Below are 19592 nucleotides of genomic sequence, written 5' to 3' on the forward strand. Positions count from 1 at the left end.
AACATCCCACTTCTTGTCATTAAAATAATCAACAAAACAATACAACTACAGAAGATCCCCGCTTGACCGGAAAGAGAACTCAACTACCCATGAGCGCTAGCGCGTGCATACTTCCGTAAAGGTACAGATCTGCCGGTCACGTGCATTTGTTTTGTAGGCGAATCACAGAAGCCAGGACTTCACTCATAAGTATTCTTCTGTCTTCAGCGGCTGTTTGCAGGATGGATAGCGACGAGGTCATTTATTTAATTTTGATTAAATGACAATGTGTAAAATCGCTAAGTTCAAATGGTTTTATCACTGTGAAGACGCCCCTGCTCTCGTCCTGTTGAAGTGATGAAGTGAATAAAAGTTAAGACAACCACGAGCTGGCGATATCACACACTTGAAATAGGTCTTAACAAAACTACAAACTGGTACGTTCTCCAGAATACTGTAAACAGATGGTAAACAATCAACAAGTACTTACAAGTCCAGCAATAAAAGGGTCAAGTCGGCATCGGTCAGACATCCCTCCTTCTCTTTTATTTTACGCCAGCAAATGAACACCGAACTAATGTTTATTCACGCCCCCACCAGCAGATAGCGCCCTAGGCACACTGGTCAGAGCAGCTTACTCTTTAGGCTCTCTCTGACATTCTTAGTTTCACTTTAACGGTGTTTGTGTCGCAGCAAGAAATTCACTATCAGGTGAGTGAAGTGGATCAAACTTCCTCCAGAGAAATAACAAAGTAATAATCTGAGTGTTAGAGGAGCTGTGTGTTTGCTGATGTGAAGTAGAGTTGGTGTTAAAGCTGCAGGATGTTATAAAGTTCAAATCTGTGAGGTGTAGGAGGACATACTCTGCAGTCTGACCGTCTTTATTACAGCCTGGAAGATGAGCTCATCAAATCATCAAATCCATGTTTTAAACTTTGTTTCAGTCTGAATCTGAAGCTTCTCTGGGATTATCACACACTTTGAGAAATGAGAGGATTTACTGAGAAGTTTGGGACGAGCACTCAGAGAGAGAGAGGATTTTACAGGACGCCATTTCAGGCTTCAGAGACAGGAAGACACGCGCTGATCAGACATGTTGTAAATGTGGGGCAGGGTTATTTGTCTCTAGACTATTTCTGAACTAGTCCTTTATTTACAACCTGATAAATTCAGCTCCATCAGAGATTAATTTTCTAACAAGATCCCTTTCTGTGATCAGTTTCTCAACGCTCCCTCAATGGTGTGACACGAAAAAATAAAGCTTTATTTTTCTGATGGACTGATAATGGACAGAAACAACAGCTTTGATCTGAACAATCATCATCAACTCCCTGATACAGTCATTATAGTCATGCTGAGAAGAAGCTTTTGGAAAATAACGTCCTAATCTGACTTTGATGCTTTTTGCAAACTTCAGCTCAGAGCTTAAACTACAAGATGACAGAAGAGAGAAGAAATAACACAGATATGTTTGTTTTAATTAAAAATGTGAATCTGATCCGTAACCAAGGATTAAAACAAGCCGATAGCTTTAAAATGTTTAGTTCCTGCTTTCTGTTCAGAGACCATCAGTGGTTATGAACTGAGAGCAGGAAAACTGGGGCCTCGAGCCTTATTTTCCAGTGTTTGATCTCCTGTTATTGACTTTTTTAGTCAAAATAGTTTTTTTGTGATTTTGGACTGGATTTTTGGATTTTGGACTTCGTGATTTGTTTGCCTACCTTAACTGTCTTGTCAAGTTTGACCTCTGAACTGTTTAGTAAAGACTTGCCCTTCATCATATTCTCTGAGTCCTGGGTTTTCCTCTGCACCTGAGTCATTGTTTTGCCTCAAATTGTAACAAAAAACAAACTAGAAAATCACTCAGAGAGCGCAGACCTCCACCAAGTATATTGTGATTGTCACCAACTCTTTAGTCCTACTTTAATGTTATACTCCCTTTCAGCAGACTGTCTGCTACAGTTTGGTGTTAGCTGCAGGTTTGTACGATAATTTGTTTCCTGACAGTGTTGAAATGATGATGACCCAGTTCATATTTCATATTCTGGATCTTAGTATCCAGAATATTTCCAGGATCTGGATTGTACTTTTACATCTGTCAGAAATTATGGTGACCTTGTCTTGTATTGTTTTGCAAAGCAATCCAACCATTTATGGTGAGTTATATACACATATGGGGAAAACGGCCCTATCGCACTATGATAAAAAATGTTTTTAAAAAAATCCTGGATCCAGACGGTAATCCGGAGCACCTCCAAAATTTAATCACTTCTTCCTTATCCCATTTTGAACATTTCCTGAAAATTTTATCCAGATCCGTTTGTCAGTTTTTGAGTTATGTTGTTCACAGACAAACAGACAAAGAAACAAAATGTAACCTCCTTGGCGGAGGTAAATTATCATGTGGTATAACACTTACATGTGTTAGAAATATATAAATTAATCTATAAAGTGAAAATTGAACACAATGAAAAACAGCTAATATAGTCTGAAACAGTGTCTGATTTTAAATAAATTTTGCCTTTTTTAGTGAAAAAAATTAGATATTTAATATTTCAAAGTCTAGTGTATACAATCTTCGGCTGAGTATTGTGCCGCTGTTTTTACAGCGTGACACTTTCAGTGGGGGTGAACAGAAAGGAACCATAAAAACGTAACATATTGACATAATGTACAGCATGCACAATCAAAAATGAAAATACACAAGTTGATTTGCAGAGAAAAAGCTGAACCTAGCTTACTGACCAGTTCGTACCACATGACGTTACACCACATTCGCAAAGCCATCTTTGGGCCTGGAAGTCAACAGGTGCTTTCCCCTACGCTAAAAGTGTTACAGCCACAGAACATAAAAGCCATGTGACTGAAACCCATGAACAGGGATGAGGGCAGAAGAAATACAGGGAGCTCATTGGGGAATTACTGTTGAAAATGCGTAGCAGTAGGTTTATAACAGGAAGTTGCTACAAGGCCCTTTGTAAGTCCAGTAAAGTAAATGATACAGTTATGCAAACATGGGCTCAAGATCTTGGGGGGGAAATTGATGAGACTACTGGGATAAGCATATGGAAACATGCTAATAACATATCTATGTGCAACAGAACAAAATAATTACAGTTTCGGCTGCTACATGGCCTTCAGATATCGCCTCAGTTTAGGAAGAAAATGGACTCTTAGAAGTCAGCTATGTGGGTCAAGTGTAACAAAGAAATCGGTACCTTCATACATACTGTGTGGTCTTGTGTGTATGTGCAGGATTTGGGGGGGAAAATTGTTTCTAAGTTGAATGTGGTTTTTAACAAGGATCTGAAAATGGATCCTGATGTCTTCTTTTAGGGATGCCACACCCACAAGTCAAGAACACATATAATCAATAACTCTTGAATGTTCTGACATATGTTGCAAGAAAGACTTTGTTACTTAAATGGATTTCAGAGAAGCCACCAACTCTTTCAGAATGGTATAAGGTTATATTTGACCTGCTCCCCATGGAGTATTTGACATGTTGACCCAAAGGGAAAATTGGAACATTCGATCATATATGGACTCCGTTTCTTGATTATGTGGGACCGAGAATATTCTGGCAGATGCTTCCTAAACTGAAGAGTGTTGGCTAAAAGAGAAGGAGAGGCTCTGCTGTCTGTGTGGATTCACTTCCTGTATGTATCTGTGTCTGTTGTGTGTGGGTTTTGGCATGTTCATCTGGTAAATGATTTAAGACTGTGCTGTGCACTGTGTACGGGTTTGGGGGGTGGTGATGATTGGGTGGGAGAGTGTTGGAGACTGGGTGCGTTTACTTTGTGTGGGGAAAAGTTAAAAGCAATATATTTAATATCTGATTGAGATAAAGATGTGATGCTATATTGTTAACAAAAATATTCATACAAACACAGGGAGCTGATTGGCTGCTTCCAGACACATGACCAAACTCTGAATACGCAAACACCAAAAAAAGTCCTTTACAATGAGGAAAGTAAATCTTATCTTTTCTTTTAATCTTTCTTCAGGTTCCTGGACTCATCAGTTCTTCAGCTGGTCTGAAAAGTCTCCAGCAGAGCTGTCATGGTGTGCTTCTCCTCTAAACCAGGTAACACTGACTCACTGATCACATAAAGACTGAACTGAGGCTGCTGACGACACCATGAACTGTTCATGACTTACACCAACTATCTGAGTCTAAGCAAGGGCCCCCATCCCCTCTTGCATGGGACCCAGGCATGCTCAGGTGCTCACAGATGCTGCAACATCTGAGCACTGCAACACTTGCAGGTGTCAACGTTTTCCAAAGTCAGGATGACCGATACGACAGCAGTGGCATGTATGAAGGAAAGGGAGCTCACTCTGTTGTTTGTTTATTTATTTATTTTTTATTTTACCTTTATTTAACCGTAAAAACACTGGTTGAAATTAAAAACGTATTTTCCAAGTGTGTACTGGCCAAGACAGCAGCAGCACAGTTACATTTTTACAACAGACACAAATACAAATAATAATAATAGTAGTAAAATGAAAACCCCAAAGATATTTACAAATACTGCAGTATGTTTTGATAGCTGGTTGTAAAAACTACCTGAGCTTTAATTCAGGTTAAATGGATAGTCATGACACAATGAATAAAGTAAAAAAAAAAAGAAAAAATTAGGGGAAGCCGTTGCAGGCAGTTCAAACCCTTATCACGATAAAACAATGCTTCATGTTCAATGCTTTGTGTAATTGTCCATGGAGTTATTGGCCATAACTACCAGAAATTCAGTCACATGTAACAGTCAGCCACAGAGTGGGAGCAGGCTGTGTCAACCTCCTACCAGACCTGTATGTAGATGGTTAATGGTTCCAGCACTCCCAGCACTTGTCCTAGCTTATAGTACCGCACATATTTGCCACAAATATTAGACATTGAACAGGGTTAAATTCTCCAAACAGTTGGTCCTCTAATTGTCCAATGAGTTCAGATTTTGAGACTTCTGTCGGACAAGCTGATCGACGGCTCTGCTGGGGGTAGCCAATGCCACCCCCAGCCATCCCCTGTGTTACATGTGAGCCCTCTCTGCCTCATAGGCTCAGATTTTATTTTCACTTTGAGCCATGTACTGCAATGGCGAACACTTTGTAATGTGAAAGAATTCTTGATAAACTCAAATACTTTGCAAGTAATTCCTTACCATTGGTTTTCCTTGATAAATTTTGTACTTATTTTTTGCCAGTATGGATGTGAAATGGGTCTTAAATTGCATTCATTAAGGTCTTGAAAGTCTTAAAAAGTCATAAATTTGACTTGTTGAAACCTGCTAAGACCCTGATCCATGCAATACTATAAAAATGAGTTAGTCCCCTCATTCAACTCAACAAATATCACCAAGACAATCATATTGAAATTGATTTACACATGTCCAGCTCTAGCAATATGTTTAACATGGTTGGCATTTTTAATAAAGGACAGTAATCTTGATACACTGTAAACCCAATAGGTCAATTGAACTGAAAAAGAAATAGTCTAAATTGTTTAAATTGTGTTTCATTTGAGTTTAAATAACAAGGAGGGATTGAGTACTATTATCTCAAAATTCTTTTATGTAGTTTGTAAGTTCTTTTTTAAATGCAATTTTAACTTAAATTTTCTAAGTTTAATTTAGCTATGCTAACCCCCCTATAGATGAAAGAATTCAGTCATTCAAACTCAAAAAAGCATGTTCAGTACTTTGCAATTTCTTTGAGCGTGATAATGTAAATACTTACAAGTTGCTTTAACTCTAAACACACCTCTCTTACACAAACTGTGAGTGAACACAAAAAGCTTAAATGCACGTCACTTCATTAAATGGCTAAAACATTACCAACCAATACTTCTGGAAAAATGTTCAGAAATCAGTCACAGTCACTTCAAAAGTTTAAGTAAATTTTGTTAAATCACACAACCTCACTTTCTCTTACACTTACATCTGTAACTAAACATTTTAAACTTTAAAAACCAGGGACACACACAGTTATTCAAAAAAATAGACGAATAACCCAAGAAACAGTGCGTTCTGAATTATACTTGATGACCCATGAGAAGTTTTAACACTAAAGACGTAGCAACTTCAGCAAAATCAAAAAATTTGTTTATTTTTCCTCATATCTTAACTCTGCAAACAAAAAAAAACAAAAAAAAATTAAAAATGTGCAAAAATATTGTAACAAAAAAACATATAGAAACACCAAAAAACATGTTTCGTTGTCATAACAACGCACCTCCTCATATGTGTCCACTGCCACACATACAGACTCTGGCGTTTATATTGTAAAAGCTCCGTGTTTAGTGCAGCCTTGATGTTTCTGAGCGTCAGTGAAGGCATCAGGAAGGCTCTGAGTGGGTCAAAGTGCAGCAGGAGGGAGGGATGGAGGTGTGTGTGTGTGTGTGAGTGAGAACAGATGAGCTGGAGATGATGAGTTTCATTCAGTGTTTTCTTCCTGCCTGTTTTGAGTGAGCATGATCACAGCCAGATCACAGCAGTTTGACCAGTGAATGAAAACACTAATCAGTGCAGCGTCTGGACGTATGTTACGTTTTATTTTACACAAGTTGTGCACAATTCTATTTGTAATGGAAACGCCGGCAAGGCGCAATTGTACTTTATCCAAACTTCAGAAATATCACTTTGACTTTGCGAAAAAGGTGTAATGGAAAAACAGCTACTGACAGTAACAAGTTCAACTTCAAGTTAAAAAGCAATATTGTCAAACCACATAATAAAGATGTAGTTCACAGTCTTTCAGGGTGGAACAACCATGTTTGTTTAACTTTTAAGGTTCAAAGTGAAATCAGTCAGTTAACAAAAGGCCTCGACTTTCCATCCTCCAGGCCTATGAAGAATTTTCTGGACAAAGTCAGATTAGATTGGTAAAGTCCTCAGTGTAACTCAGTACAGTACAAAAATCAGTCCAAAAAGTACGACGTATCCTTTAGCCAGTGTCGGAAACGTGACACCAATGTTACCCTTAGCACAGCAGCAACCCTGTCAGGTCAAAAGACCTCAGTATCTGTTGAACTGGACCTGACCAAGAGGAGCCCCACTGGTATGTCATCGACCTGTGGTCCATCTGGCTGTGACAGAAAATAACAGAACTGTTATACAATGAATACCAAAGAAACATGGATGCCTGGGAGCAACATTGTACCCCTAACAACATTAAATCCAGGGTGCTTTTAATGCAGCTACGTAGGAAGGGCCTGGGGGACAGCAGCATGTTGAGCAATGACTTCAACTTGGTCCAGGGCAATGAAGAAGCATCTGTAGCTTTAGATTCTTGATAGGGCAAGCATACAGCTACTAATCAGAGGAAATACCTCACAATGGTTGCAGTCAGGCTGGATAATGCTGACCAATTTTTACATGACAAGGTGAGGAATGAAATACGTAAAATAACTCCCCAACCCCAGCAGTCTTGGATAATAAAGGAACGTTGGTCATCAGTTGAGTCATCGTCATTCAGCCCCGCTGTAGTCTAAAGTCTGTAGCTGTAAAGAAAGGATAACTTAGCACCATGTCTCATAGAATGGACAGTCCATCATCTCATGAAGTTTTAAATGTGCTCTTTATTACTGGACACAATTTTAACTAATTTTCATTACTAACAGCCGTCACAGATAGTCAGTGCTGTTCAGCGTGGTGAGAGACACAGATGTGATAATAAATTTGATTTTTATGGATCATTAAGAAAATACTTCTTCATTAACAGCCAGTGCATTCAGCAGCTGAGACACAAGGGTTAGCTTGACCAGGTGATAGTCCAGAGGCTTTGTGAAATAAAATCCTGTCATGGTGAGGCAATAGACTGTGTTATTTTTGAATAAAAGGATTCACTCTAATTTAGGGTAAGATTAGAAAACATGCAGGTCAAAGGTCATAGCTACCTGATCCCATCTCAGTAAACATGGACTGAACATAAGTAGCCACTGTAGATATGTATTTCAGATTAAGTGTGGGTAGAAGAATGAATCAGTGTTTTTATTTTCTGTGTTTGGACAGAGCCAGGAGGGGCTCCAGGAACAGGAACCAGCAGCCCAACCAGCACCGTGAGCGGCAGAAGAAGGAAACGACCTCCTCCTGATGGTGAATGTTGAGTTCCTTTTTTCATGATTACCCAGCTCTCCCAATGATCACCTGACTGTGTAAAACTTGGTCCTCATTGGTCCAAATCCCTCAGCAACAGCTTTCTGAACAGGTGTGACAAAGTGACAACCTGAATATGAATCTTAATTCATTTGGACAGAAACAAACTCTAAACTGGAGGCTGAGCAGAGACATGGGGTTGAGTGTAATGATTGACCAGATTTTAGTCCAGAGTCCAGAGGTTTTGAGAAAAAGAATCCAGACAGGGTGAGACATGACTGGCTTTCTATGGCTTTCTAAATCTTTAATGATGGATTAGACACCAACAATCACAGTAAGAATGGATTACAGCTGAAAATTTGAGTTGAAAAATGATTCAAGTGTCTTTATTTCCTGTGTTTGGACAGAGCCAGGAGAGGAGCCTAGTGGAAGCAGCAGCAGCAGCAGTAGCAGCAGTAATGGATCTCATGCTCCTGGTTGGTGCTGAATTTCCTTTTTATCACTAATCACCCGACATTAGCCACGTATACATGGACCCAAATATTCTGCTTGCATTCGGTTTATTTGCTCAAACTGAAAGAATTTAACCTTTGTAAACACCTCATTCTGAAAGAAAAGAGCCAATCCGAATGGACATTTAATCGGTTTCACAGGGGTGGAATATTCCTTTCCCCAAACCGATTGAGGTATCATGTATCCACTCAGATGTAAAGTTGTCAGGGTGCGTTCTTTCAGCACATGCTCAGATATGACGTAAGACGCAACTAGAGATGTTCCTCAACTTTAAAAATGTCAGCGAGCCGTCAGCACTGAATTGCAGCGGAAAGTTTGTTTTTGATCCAAACTTTGAAAGATCTCAACATAATTTCAAGACTGAACAGACAAACAACTCGCAATATGGAGTATTGCAACACCGTGATAAACAAACTGTCGCCCTCCAGCTTTGATAAATCTCGTGATGTTAACGTTTTTCTGTGCATGCCCCATTGACTATTCTGTTTGATTACAGCGGCGCATGTAGACCAGAGATTGGAATATTCCTCTGCATGTATACTATTGTTTTTGGAAAATTCATTCGGAAAGATGCCATTCGGAAAGACGAAAAACTCCTCATGTAACCGTGGCTAGTGTAAAATACTTGATTTTGATTGGTCAAAATCCCTTGACAGCAGTTTTTCTGAACAGCAGAGGTGACACAAGGGACAACCTGATGACGAGATCACACTTAAATTGAACCATTCAATATCTTTTGTAATGAATTTATATCAATAACACCTAAACGATGATTCGAACACCAACAACTTCTTTCATGAGGAGAGTTTTTACGGCCTTCATGGATGGAAGACTGTTTCAATAGTACCTTCATAACACAGGTGTTACAGAACTTGATTTACAGATGAGGCCATACCACCAGAACCACCACCAGCACAAGCCCTGACTGCGTTTACTATGTGTAACAAAGTCACGAGAATTCTTCTTTCAGTGTGTTCAGCTGCAGAGTGTTTTTATTTATCTATCTTTTTAAAAGGACTTATGTCTAGGAAAAAAACAAAGATTAATTCAATCATGGCATTAGTTTGTGGATTCACAGCCCAGAACAGCACTTAAGGTCAGTTCTTCCAGAGCTTGAAGAACAAGAGTCAGATATTGTTGAACTCTCCCTTTAATAGTCTCATTTATCCATGGAACACCCAGGTATTTACAGTATGCTGTCAGGTCATGTGTGTATGTTTTTTCAAGTGATGGATAACAGAATAAATTCAAATTAACAACTTACTATTTCTGACAACCCTTACCAACTAATAAACCAAGACATTAAATATAGACGAATATATCAAACTGGTAAAGCCGTGAACCATGAAGTCATCATAACTAACTGTACACTGTCCGTAGAGACACAGGACCTTAACAGAGTCCAGAATCCAAAATAAAATAGATACCCCTTTAAAATAAAACTTTCACTCACATCCAGCCTTTTCTTCTGTTTCCTGTAGCTCCTCACTGGTCCATCTCTCCTCTTCACTAAACATTACAGCCTGACAGCCCTCACTCTGACCAGCTGATAACCCTCTCACATTGAACAGAACCAAAATGAACAGAACATTGATCAAACAGGATCAGACCTAAGAACTCAGCCTATAACTTTGTACACTCACCGGCCACTTTATCAGGTCCACCTTGCTAGTCCCGGGTTGGACCTCCTTCTGCCTTCAGAACTGCCTTAATCCTTAGTGGCACAGATTCAACAAGGTCCTGGAAACATTCCTCAGAGAGTTTGGTCCATATTGACATGATAGCATCACACAGTTGCTGCAGATTTGTCGTCTGAACATCCATGATGAGAATCTCCCGTTCCACCACATCCCAAAGGTGCTCTATTGGATTGAGATCTGGGGACTGTGGAGGACATTTGAGTACAGGGAACTCATTGTCATGTTGAAGAAAGCAGTCTGAGATTATTCCAGCTTTATGACAAGGAGCTTTATCCTGCTGGAAGTAGCCATCAGAAGATGGGTACACTGTGCTCATAAAGGGATGGACATGGTCAGCAACAATACTCAGGTAGGCTGTGGACTTTAAACCATGCTCAGTTGGTACTAAGGGGCCCAAAGTGAGCCAAGAAAACATCCCCCACACCATTACACCAGCAGCAGCAGCCTGAACCGTTGATACAAGGCAGGATGGATCCATGCTTTCATGTTGTTGAGGCCAAATTCTGACCCTACCATCTGAATGTGGAGCAGAAATCCAGACTCATCAGACCAGGCAACGTTTCTCCAATCTTCTATTGTCCAGTTTTGGTGTTGCTGTGTGAATTGTAGCCTCAGTTTCCTGTTCTTAGCTGACAGGAGGGTCACCCGGTGTGGTCTTCTGCTGCTGTAGCCCATCTGCCTCAAGGTTGGACGTGTTGTGTGTTCAGAGATGATCTTCTGCAGACCTCGGTTGTAACCAGTGGTTATTTGAGTTACTGTTGCCTTTCTATCAGCTCCAACCAGTCTGTCCATTCTCCTCTGACCTCTGGCATCAACAAGGCATTTTGTCCCACAGAACTGCTGCTCACTGGATATTTTCTCTTTTTGGGACCATTCTCTGTAAACCCTAGAGATGGTTGTGGGTTAAAATCCCAGTAGATCAGCAGTTTCTGAAATACTCAGACCAACAACCATGCCACGTTCAAAGTCCCTTAAATCACCTTTCTTCCCCATTCTGATGCTCACTTTGAACTGCAGCAGATCCTCTTGACCATGTCTACATGCCTGAATGCATTGGGTTGCTGCCATGTGATTGGCTAATTAGAAATTTGTGTTAACGAGCAGTTGGACAGGTGTAGTGAAATGAAGTTGCCTGGTTTCTGTCTAAAGGTCATCAAGAGAGTAGGATGTTTTGATATGACCTGACTTCTTCTCTGTACCAACACCAACACCATATTATCTCCATACATTGCTGATTGTAATTTCTATAGCTGGGTTAGATAGAAAGCTGTTGTTAAAGTCTCCGAGAGGGCTTTCTGAGTGATCTTGAAACAGTCTCACTTCTAGACTAGTAAATGCCTGAATAAAATCCACATCAAATGAGACAGTGAGCCCCAAAGGTGTTATACCTACATGATGATACATGATACGACACATAGACCAAAAGTCTATATGACAACTAGACTGCTAAAGTTTAGCAGAGAGAAGAGAGATCTGAGTTCTTCTCTGCTGAAAATGATTTCTGCAATTAATTGTGTAGTGATGGTGGACACTGGTGTCTTTATTTTCTGTTGGACAGGGCAAAGAAGGCGTCTCAACAGAGAAATCAACATACATATCAAACCGTTGAGCCTACCCAGCCCAACCAGCCTAACCAGCCCAACCAGCCCAATCAGCCCAACCAGCCCAACCAGCAACAGCTGGGGTTATTCACCTTCTATTGCTGCTGGTCAGTGCCAAGTTATCACTGTATGGACCGTTTTACTGAATCTGTTTAATTGTCGACCCACTGTGGAAATCACATTTAAATAAATGAAGTGCTCTGTTTTTGTGAAGATATAAATATTATGTTAGGGTCTATTTTATTAAAAACATGAATTGAGATACCATTAAATTAAATATATGAAGAAACTCCTTTGTGTTGGGAGCTGGCTGTTACAACCTCTAACTCAAAAACATCAATTCATGAAAAAACATTTGACTATTTTCTGCCAAAGTCCTATGTATTGTCTTTTAATAGATCTTTTTGATTTCTCCTGTAAAAAATGTAAGAATGATTTTGTAGATTTGTTTTAAAATTAAATGGCTAAATGTAAAAAATCTTATCCCAAGTTTTCATGCCACCACCGACACAAAGAGCTTTAGTCTGTAGGCATTACTTGGTTTTAGCAACACCTTCAAATGTTTCACCAAGAAGAGACCTGGCCTTCCTGTTAATCCATGGCCATATGGTGAGTTGTTAGTTTCCATAGTTTTTAAGTGTCAGCCTTCCAAAATCTGGAAGTCAATGCTAGTGTAAGTGCTTTATTGGTTCTAACCACGTTCTTCCCAAGAAACGGTTTAGTTTTTAATCAGCAAGGAGCCAAGTTGGAGTCATGTCATTGCTTCACAATAAAACATCAGTATGTCACTAAATCAGTGTCTTTATTTTCTGTTGGACAGGGCAAAGAAGGCGTCTCAACAGAGAAATCAACATACATATCAAACCGTTGAGCCCAACCATCCTAACCAGCCTAATCAGCCGAACCAGCACCAGCTGGGATAATTCACCTTCTATTGCTGCTGGTCAGTGCCAAGTTATCACTGTATCACTGTATGGACCGTTTTACTGAATCTGTTTAATTGTCGAACCACTGTGGAAATCACATTTAAATAAATGAAGTGCTCTGTTTTTGTGAAGATATAAATATTATGTTAGGGTCTATTCTATTAAAAACATGAATTGAGATACCATTAAATTAAATATATGAAGAAACTCCTTTGTGTTGGGAGCTGGCTGTTACAACCTCTAACTCAAAAACATCAATTCATGAAAAAACATTTGACTATTTTCTGCCAAAGTCCTATGTATTGTCTTTTAATAGATCTTTTTGATTTCTCCTGTAAAAAATGTAAGAATGATTTTGTAGATTTGTTTTAAAATTAAATGGCTAAATGTAAAAAATCTTATCCCAAGTTTTCATGCCACCACCGACACAAAGAGCTTTAGTCTGTAGGCATTACTTGGTTTTAGCAACACCTTCAAATGTTTCACCAAGAAGAGACCTGGCCGTCCTGTTCATCCATGGCCATATGGTGAGTTGTTAGTTTCCATAGTTTTTAAGTGACAGCCTTCCAAAATCTGGAAGTCGGTGCTAGTGTTAGTGCTTAATTGGTTCTAACGATAGTTCTTCCTAAGAACCAATTTAGTTTTTAATCAGCAAGGAGCCAAGTTGGAGTCATGTCATTGCTTCACAATAATACATCAGTACGCCACTAAATCAGTGTCTTTATTTTTTGTTGGACAGGGCAAAGAAGGCGTCTCAACAGAGAAACCACCAGACCAACCGTACCGCCAAGCCAAACCAGCCTAACTTCATCGCCTATCCCAACCAGCCCAACCGCACCGCCCAGCCCAATCAGCCCAACCAGCCTAACCAGCCCAACCAGCCCAACCAGCCTGACCAGCCCAACCAGCCTAACCAGCCCAACCAGCCTAACCAGCCCAACCAGCCCAACCAGCCCAACCAGCCTAACCAGCCCAACCAGCCCAACCAGCCTAACCAGCCTAACCAGCCCAACCAGTCCAACCAGCACGGGTTATTCACCTGCTATTTCTGCTGGTCAGTGCCAAGTTACCTTTTTATTGTTAACCAGCTCTTTCACTAATCACCTGACTGAGTGAAATGAGCCTGAGGAGGAGGGTGATGGTGATGATGATAATTATAATGATGATGAGGGTTACTCTCAGTCTGAAAGTGCAGTGACAGGTATAACCAGAATAGGGACAGGTATTACTTTTCTATCAGAGGGGAACCCTCTGGGCCTTCAAGGTGTTCAGTAAAGGCCTAATAAAAAATATTGAAAGAATTTTTGTACTCCTAAATAATTATTTTATTTCTTTTTTTGTTTTTATTTTTTATTTTTTTACTCAATTAAATCATAGCAATGAGTTTATATTATTTTTTTAAACTTGTCCTGAAAAACAATGGGTTAATATAACTAAATGGAAAATCGACCAATCACAATTTTCCTGTTGATGGTATCTGGGTAAATCAGCGACACATTCTGGCAGGCAGGGCCTTCAGTAAGTGCAACGAATGCCTGTGTAACTCAAGCGAATGTGGACACAATTTGACAATGACAGCTGTCGTAGCCAATCATATTTTGTTATGTTGTGGACGGGATCATTTCCTGTCATCTTACGGGTATTCGCGAATACCTACCAAACACCCCCTCCCTGCTCCTCTGCCGGTTTCCTCTGCACTCAGACGGGGCCATATTTTACTTGACCAAAAACACAAATAAACGGACTTCCACTGGAAAAAATCTGATATGGGTCTGCATTCACACTTTATTTAGAGAATTTTCAGCGCGTTACTTTCACACATAAACAGCGCTAAATAAGGCTCTAGTTCTCATCGTGTCTCTTCGTCCTGGCAGACTACCTGTGTTTGTTTATATCTGGCAAACCGCACGCGCGGACTGATACACTAATTGGAGAGAGCCTCGTAGCCAGCTGTGGCTCTGCAGCGGAGGTAGCACCGTTTTATGACACGATGAGAACTAGAGCCTTATTTAGCGGTGTTTTTCTTGTAAACAAAGCATGAATGCAGACCGATATCAGATTTTTTCAGGGGGGAGTCCGTTTATTTATGTTTTGGTCAAGTAAAATATGTCCCCGTCTGAGTGCAGAGGAAACCTACAGAGGAGCAGGGAGGAGGTGTTTGGTGTGAGCGCTCTGGGCTTCTGCTGCACAAAAACACTGCTGTAGGGGTAATGTCTGCCCTAAACCTTGTGATAGGACCCAACTTGTTCCATCCCGGAGTATCACTTTAATGGATAAGAGCCCATCTGTAGCTGTGAGTGAGTGAGGAGAAAAGAGAAGATCTAGTTGGCAAAACGTGAAGAGAAATGGCAGAAAGTAATGGAGAAGACTGTGTGGTGGCTGGATTACTTGAAACTCCGTTTTTTGGTTTGTTTTTTTCAGTTTTATATCTTAATTTTTTTTTAAGTGTTTGAAGTTGTGTTAGGTGTTGCAGTGTTCAGGCACATGATAAATTTTTAATCCCACAAAACTATCAATATACAAAAGTTCCTTGTCACATGATTCTGGCTATTGTTTTTATTTCTTTGTTTGATTGTTTATTGGCACGTGTGGCCCCATGGTCCTACTGAAGGCCCAGTGGCTGGGGCGACAGTTTGCCAATGTTTTCTATGGGGTATGAAATGCATTACTCTTTTTTTTTTTTTCCATTGTCTTAAAGGTCTTCCCAGCGTGCAATGGACACCTCTTTGTACCCTGTTTCTACCAGAAACGCAGCAAAACGACCAGAGGAATAGCAGAGTGGAACTTTCCCCGCCTGTTCCCCCGTCCTTTTCTCCCTCCCCCATCCTCCCTCCATTACCTTACATCGCTCCTCCCCCTTCTCCTCCTCCTCCTACCTCCCTTAACTCCCTCCCCCCTCGTTCCCATTCTCCCTGTCTTCCTCATCCTTCAGCCCCACAACAGACAGGTAGTGTCCTAAAATGCCACAGAAGTGAAGTCTTTTGATGAATGGTTGAAGTAAAGTTAGATAAGTTAAGTCGAGACTGCTAAACTGCTAAATAAAAGAAATAAAAATGAAAAACAGATTTTAGGCATTCTTTGTGGAATTCTGTGCTCATGTGTTGATCAACCAAAAGACAAACAGGAAATTCAGGTAACTTTGCCCCCCTCATTCGAATAACATTATTTTTTCAGTAATTTTTACTGTTGTTGACGATTTTAGTACTCCATAGTTTTAAGGCAAATCCCCCTCCTAGAATATTTACATAAAAAAAAGTAAAAAAAATAATTTTCTCTAGAATATGTTTATTGGATCAATTTTACAAAAAAAACAAACACAAAATATTTTTTTCTAACTTGCATCATTATGTGTGTGATAAAGGGTTAAATAGGGATAGAAGAGTGATTCAGACTTCTTTGTTTTCTGTTTGGACAGAGCCAGGAGAGAATTCTGGAAGAATACAGAGGCCCTACAATGACAGCAGTAACATTCAGCGTCTTTTAGGTAAGTTTTGCGTTTCTTTTTTATCAACAATCATCTGACTGAGTGAAATGATTGACTCTGATTGGTAGGGATGGGTGCTGAATTAGATTCAGATTCAGATTCAGATTCAGATTCAGATTTCGATTTATAGGTCCCGTAGGGATATTTGTTTTCACTGACTGTACATTACAGAAAGAGACATTACACATCACAGACATCAAACAATGACAACAAACATTTCACATTACGGACATCAAAAACATAACAGTGGGACAATGACAGAAAAAAATTAGGTACTTTTATAGGTACCGACTGAATTCTGTCCAAAGTACCAGGTACCGATTCATGTAAAATCAAAAGGTACCATGTTTAGGTACCTAAATGCATCCTTGTGACTGTGAGGGAGTGGAAGAGAAGGTGATTTTCCATGCAGGACATGAACACGGCATTACAAGTTTATATATTAAAGAACAAATATGTTAAATAAAAAAAGAGATTTTATTGTTAGTATTTTAGTTACTTTTATTGTCAGAAAACAATCAGGCCAAAAGTCATGGCTCCTTGGATCTCAAACGATGAGTTGGACACCAATAATCACTGTAAGAACGGTTTACAGCTGAACCCTCTCTGGTGCCTTGTTGCCTCTTGGCAACGTACCCACTTTTGGCCTTTTACATTCACACAACACGTTCCAGTGTAATGAAATACTTCAAAACAGAGAAATGACTCTAAGGAACCAATAGCAGTGTTTGGATCAGTCATGTGACCCTCTAGAGATCTTTGCAGAGTCCCTTTCTTTGCAGACTTTTAGCAAGGACCAGCTCAGCCTTTTCTCTCCTGAAAACTGTCCATAAACTTTTTCACCTGGCCTCTCTCAATCAAGAAAATAAAGTTTTCATAGTAATAGGCAAGTAAAGCCTAATGTGTAACAGTTCAGTGCACTTTCTTGGCTAATTGATTCATGGAAACATGTAAAAATGCAAATGTTGCTCTGAGGCAACACCGTACCATCATGGATTCACCATGACAACATTTTTATTGTGTCTTTGAGTTTTCAGACTCTTCAAAAGAAAACAGATAAGTAAAGCTGTCTCTGTACCTCTGAAATTGAACCTTGATGAATTTGATGTTAGTTTTAGTAAAGGTCAGGCTGTAACTGTACATTGTGGGCTCTCAACTACTATACCAGTGAACTTGGTGAGCCTTCTTTACAGAGCACACGCTTCTATCCTCCACACATTTTTCCTTCACAGCATTAACCTAACCTCAGTCTGTGGCTTTTCAAGGACACAGAAGGTAGAACCAGCACCAGCTGACATCCCCATGCCTGGCAACTAGGATCCATCTATGTCAAATTTCTTAAGGTTTATTTGGATCCCCATTGGTCACTACTTCAGTAGCAACTACTCTATCTTTGGTTCACTTATACTAATATGAGGTTCAAATCCACACAAATAAAATCGTACAAAGAACAGGCCAAGACGGAACAGAGAAGCACACAAATGGAAATAAGTAACAACACAATAACAAAGTACAAAATCAGGAGCCTTAATATAAAACCCATTTTAAATCTCATAATTATTTTCTATGAGGTTATATTTGTGCCACCAGAAACTGAATTTGAATTGAAATATTGAAATTTAAAAGCATAATGTGTAATGGAATTTAATGTGTTAAAATTGAATTTATTTTTTGAAATTGAATTAATTTTTAAATTGTATCTGAAAGTGTATTTTACCTATGAAAATTTAACTCTTTTTATACTTAAAATTCAAAACCACCAAATTCAATTTCAGTTTACAAAAGGCAGATTCAGTTTTACAATTCAACACCCTACACCCCTCGTGTGGTATTTGTAAACTAAAACGCAGGGCTTGCAAAACACTGATTTAACGCTGATTCGGAGAAGACGTCACTCCCACTTCCTTCTTCCCAGTTCTCAGGTTAATCGAACGCATCACCACAGTCCGCAGACATGTAAAAGGTGTCCGTGAATCTGCTCGATTAGTCTCCCTACAGGCACAAGATGACGTAATGGCTGTGTCGCTCTGAACTGAAATTGAATTTTAAAATTGAATCTGCCTTTTGTGAATTGAAATTGAATTCTGTGTTTTTGAATTTAAAGTATAAAAAGAGTTGAATTTTCATAGGTAAAATACAATTTAAAAAAATTAATTCAATTACAAAATCAATTCAATTTCAACACATTAAATTCCATTACACATCATGCTTTTTAAAATTCAATGTTTTAATTCAAATTCAGTTTCTGGTGGCACAAATATAACCTCATAATTTTCGTACCTAAAAACACATCAGAATAACTAAAAAATGACATACAAGACAAACACACACACAGGTATACACTCTCACACTTCATATAGAAATTCTACACTTATTATCATTGTTATTATCGGTAAATTCAGAAGAGTCTCAGTGACACTAGATATTGCTTTAATATTGTTTTTAAAAAAGTTTTTTTCTTGTAAGACTAGTAATGTCTGACGGGTGATCATTCCACATCCTCATTCCTCGATACATAACAGTACACTGTCCTGAGTTTGTGTTTTTTATTTTGTTTAACAGGGGGAACACCAAGCAGCACCAGCAAACACATCACTTGGATAAGAGGAAGAATTCTTGACAGAAGTGAGTTGAAGTGAAGTGTTTGCTAAATGTTTCTGATGGTCCTTTTAGTAGAAATGAACTGTGAACTCATATTTCATGAAGTGAAGGATCTGAAAGTCTGCTAGATTGCTAGACTGCTAGATTAGAAACACCTGAGATGATGATGGATTCAGACTCTCTGCAGCAGTGGCGATTGCTCTAATACTACAAGTGAAGCTCAGCTTCCCCTAAAATGTCCCTAAAAAGTGTTGATATGTTCTGCTGTGTGAACATTTCATTGATAAAATCTGAGCTAGAATTCCTTCATCTTTAGTTCAGAATCAGCTCCTATCACAGGTAACTGGCTCCACCTCCTTCTCATTCATCCCCGCAGCGTCTCAGCGCTTTAACACAGTCGGACGCTGAGCGTCTTCTGACTTCAGCGGGGAAGTGTAGAGTGGGTTGTTCCACTGTGGAAACTGGACGGTCATTGGATAAACACTGGGCTTTGTCCCGCCCATCGGACGCTCAGCGTCTCTGGGGGTCTATGAGGCAGTGGGCTGGCCTGGACGCTGGGCTCCTGCATGATGATTGGATGATCTGTCTGAGGCTGAATCCCTTTTTGATTGACAGTGAAATGAGCCAGTCAGAGATCTTGAAGTATAACCCTCCATCGGAGCATCTTCTGAGTTGTTCTGGACTGATCCAGAGGG

The 19592-nt window shown here is 39.6% G+C and overlaps 1 protein-coding gene across 1 annotated transcript in view; it reads left to right on the forward strand.

Annotated features, from left to right (window-relative positions):
• The first annotated feature begins 649 nt into the window (after window positions 1–649).
• LOC141790016 (uncharacterized) overlaps window positions 650–19592 on the forward strand; it is a 33343-nt gene continuing 14400 nt past the window's right edge. Inside the window, exons 1-10 of the mRNA XM_074669646.1 lie at window positions 650–690; window positions 3987–4066; window positions 7989–8072; window positions 8480–8548; window positions 11844–11993; window positions 12707–12829; window positions 13552–13866; window positions 15511–15759; window positions 16228–16296; window positions 18859–18921. Coding sequence (XP_074525747.1) covers window positions 4042–4066; window positions 7989–8072; window positions 8480–8548; window positions 11844–11993; window positions 12707–12829; window positions 13552–13866; window positions 15511–15759; window positions 16228–16296; window positions 18859–18921 — 1147 coding nt within the window. The 5' untranslated portion in view covers window positions 650–690; window positions 3987–4041. The remainder of the gene's footprint in view (window positions 691–3986; window positions 4067–7988; window positions 8073–8479; window positions 8549–11843; window positions 11994–12706; window positions 12830–13551; window positions 13867–15510; window positions 15760–16227; window positions 16297–18858; window positions 18922–19592) is intronic.

Source organism: Halichoeres trimaculatus, unplaced genomic scaffold, assembly GCF_033239565.1.
Source record: "Halichoeres trimaculatus isolate MK-OKI-2021-1 unplaced genomic scaffold, fHalTri1.1 fHalTri1_scaffold_5, whole genome shotgun sequence".
NCBI classification, from domain to species: Eukaryota; Metazoa; Chordata; class Actinopteri; order Labriformes; family Labridae; genus Halichoeres; species Halichoeres trimaculatus.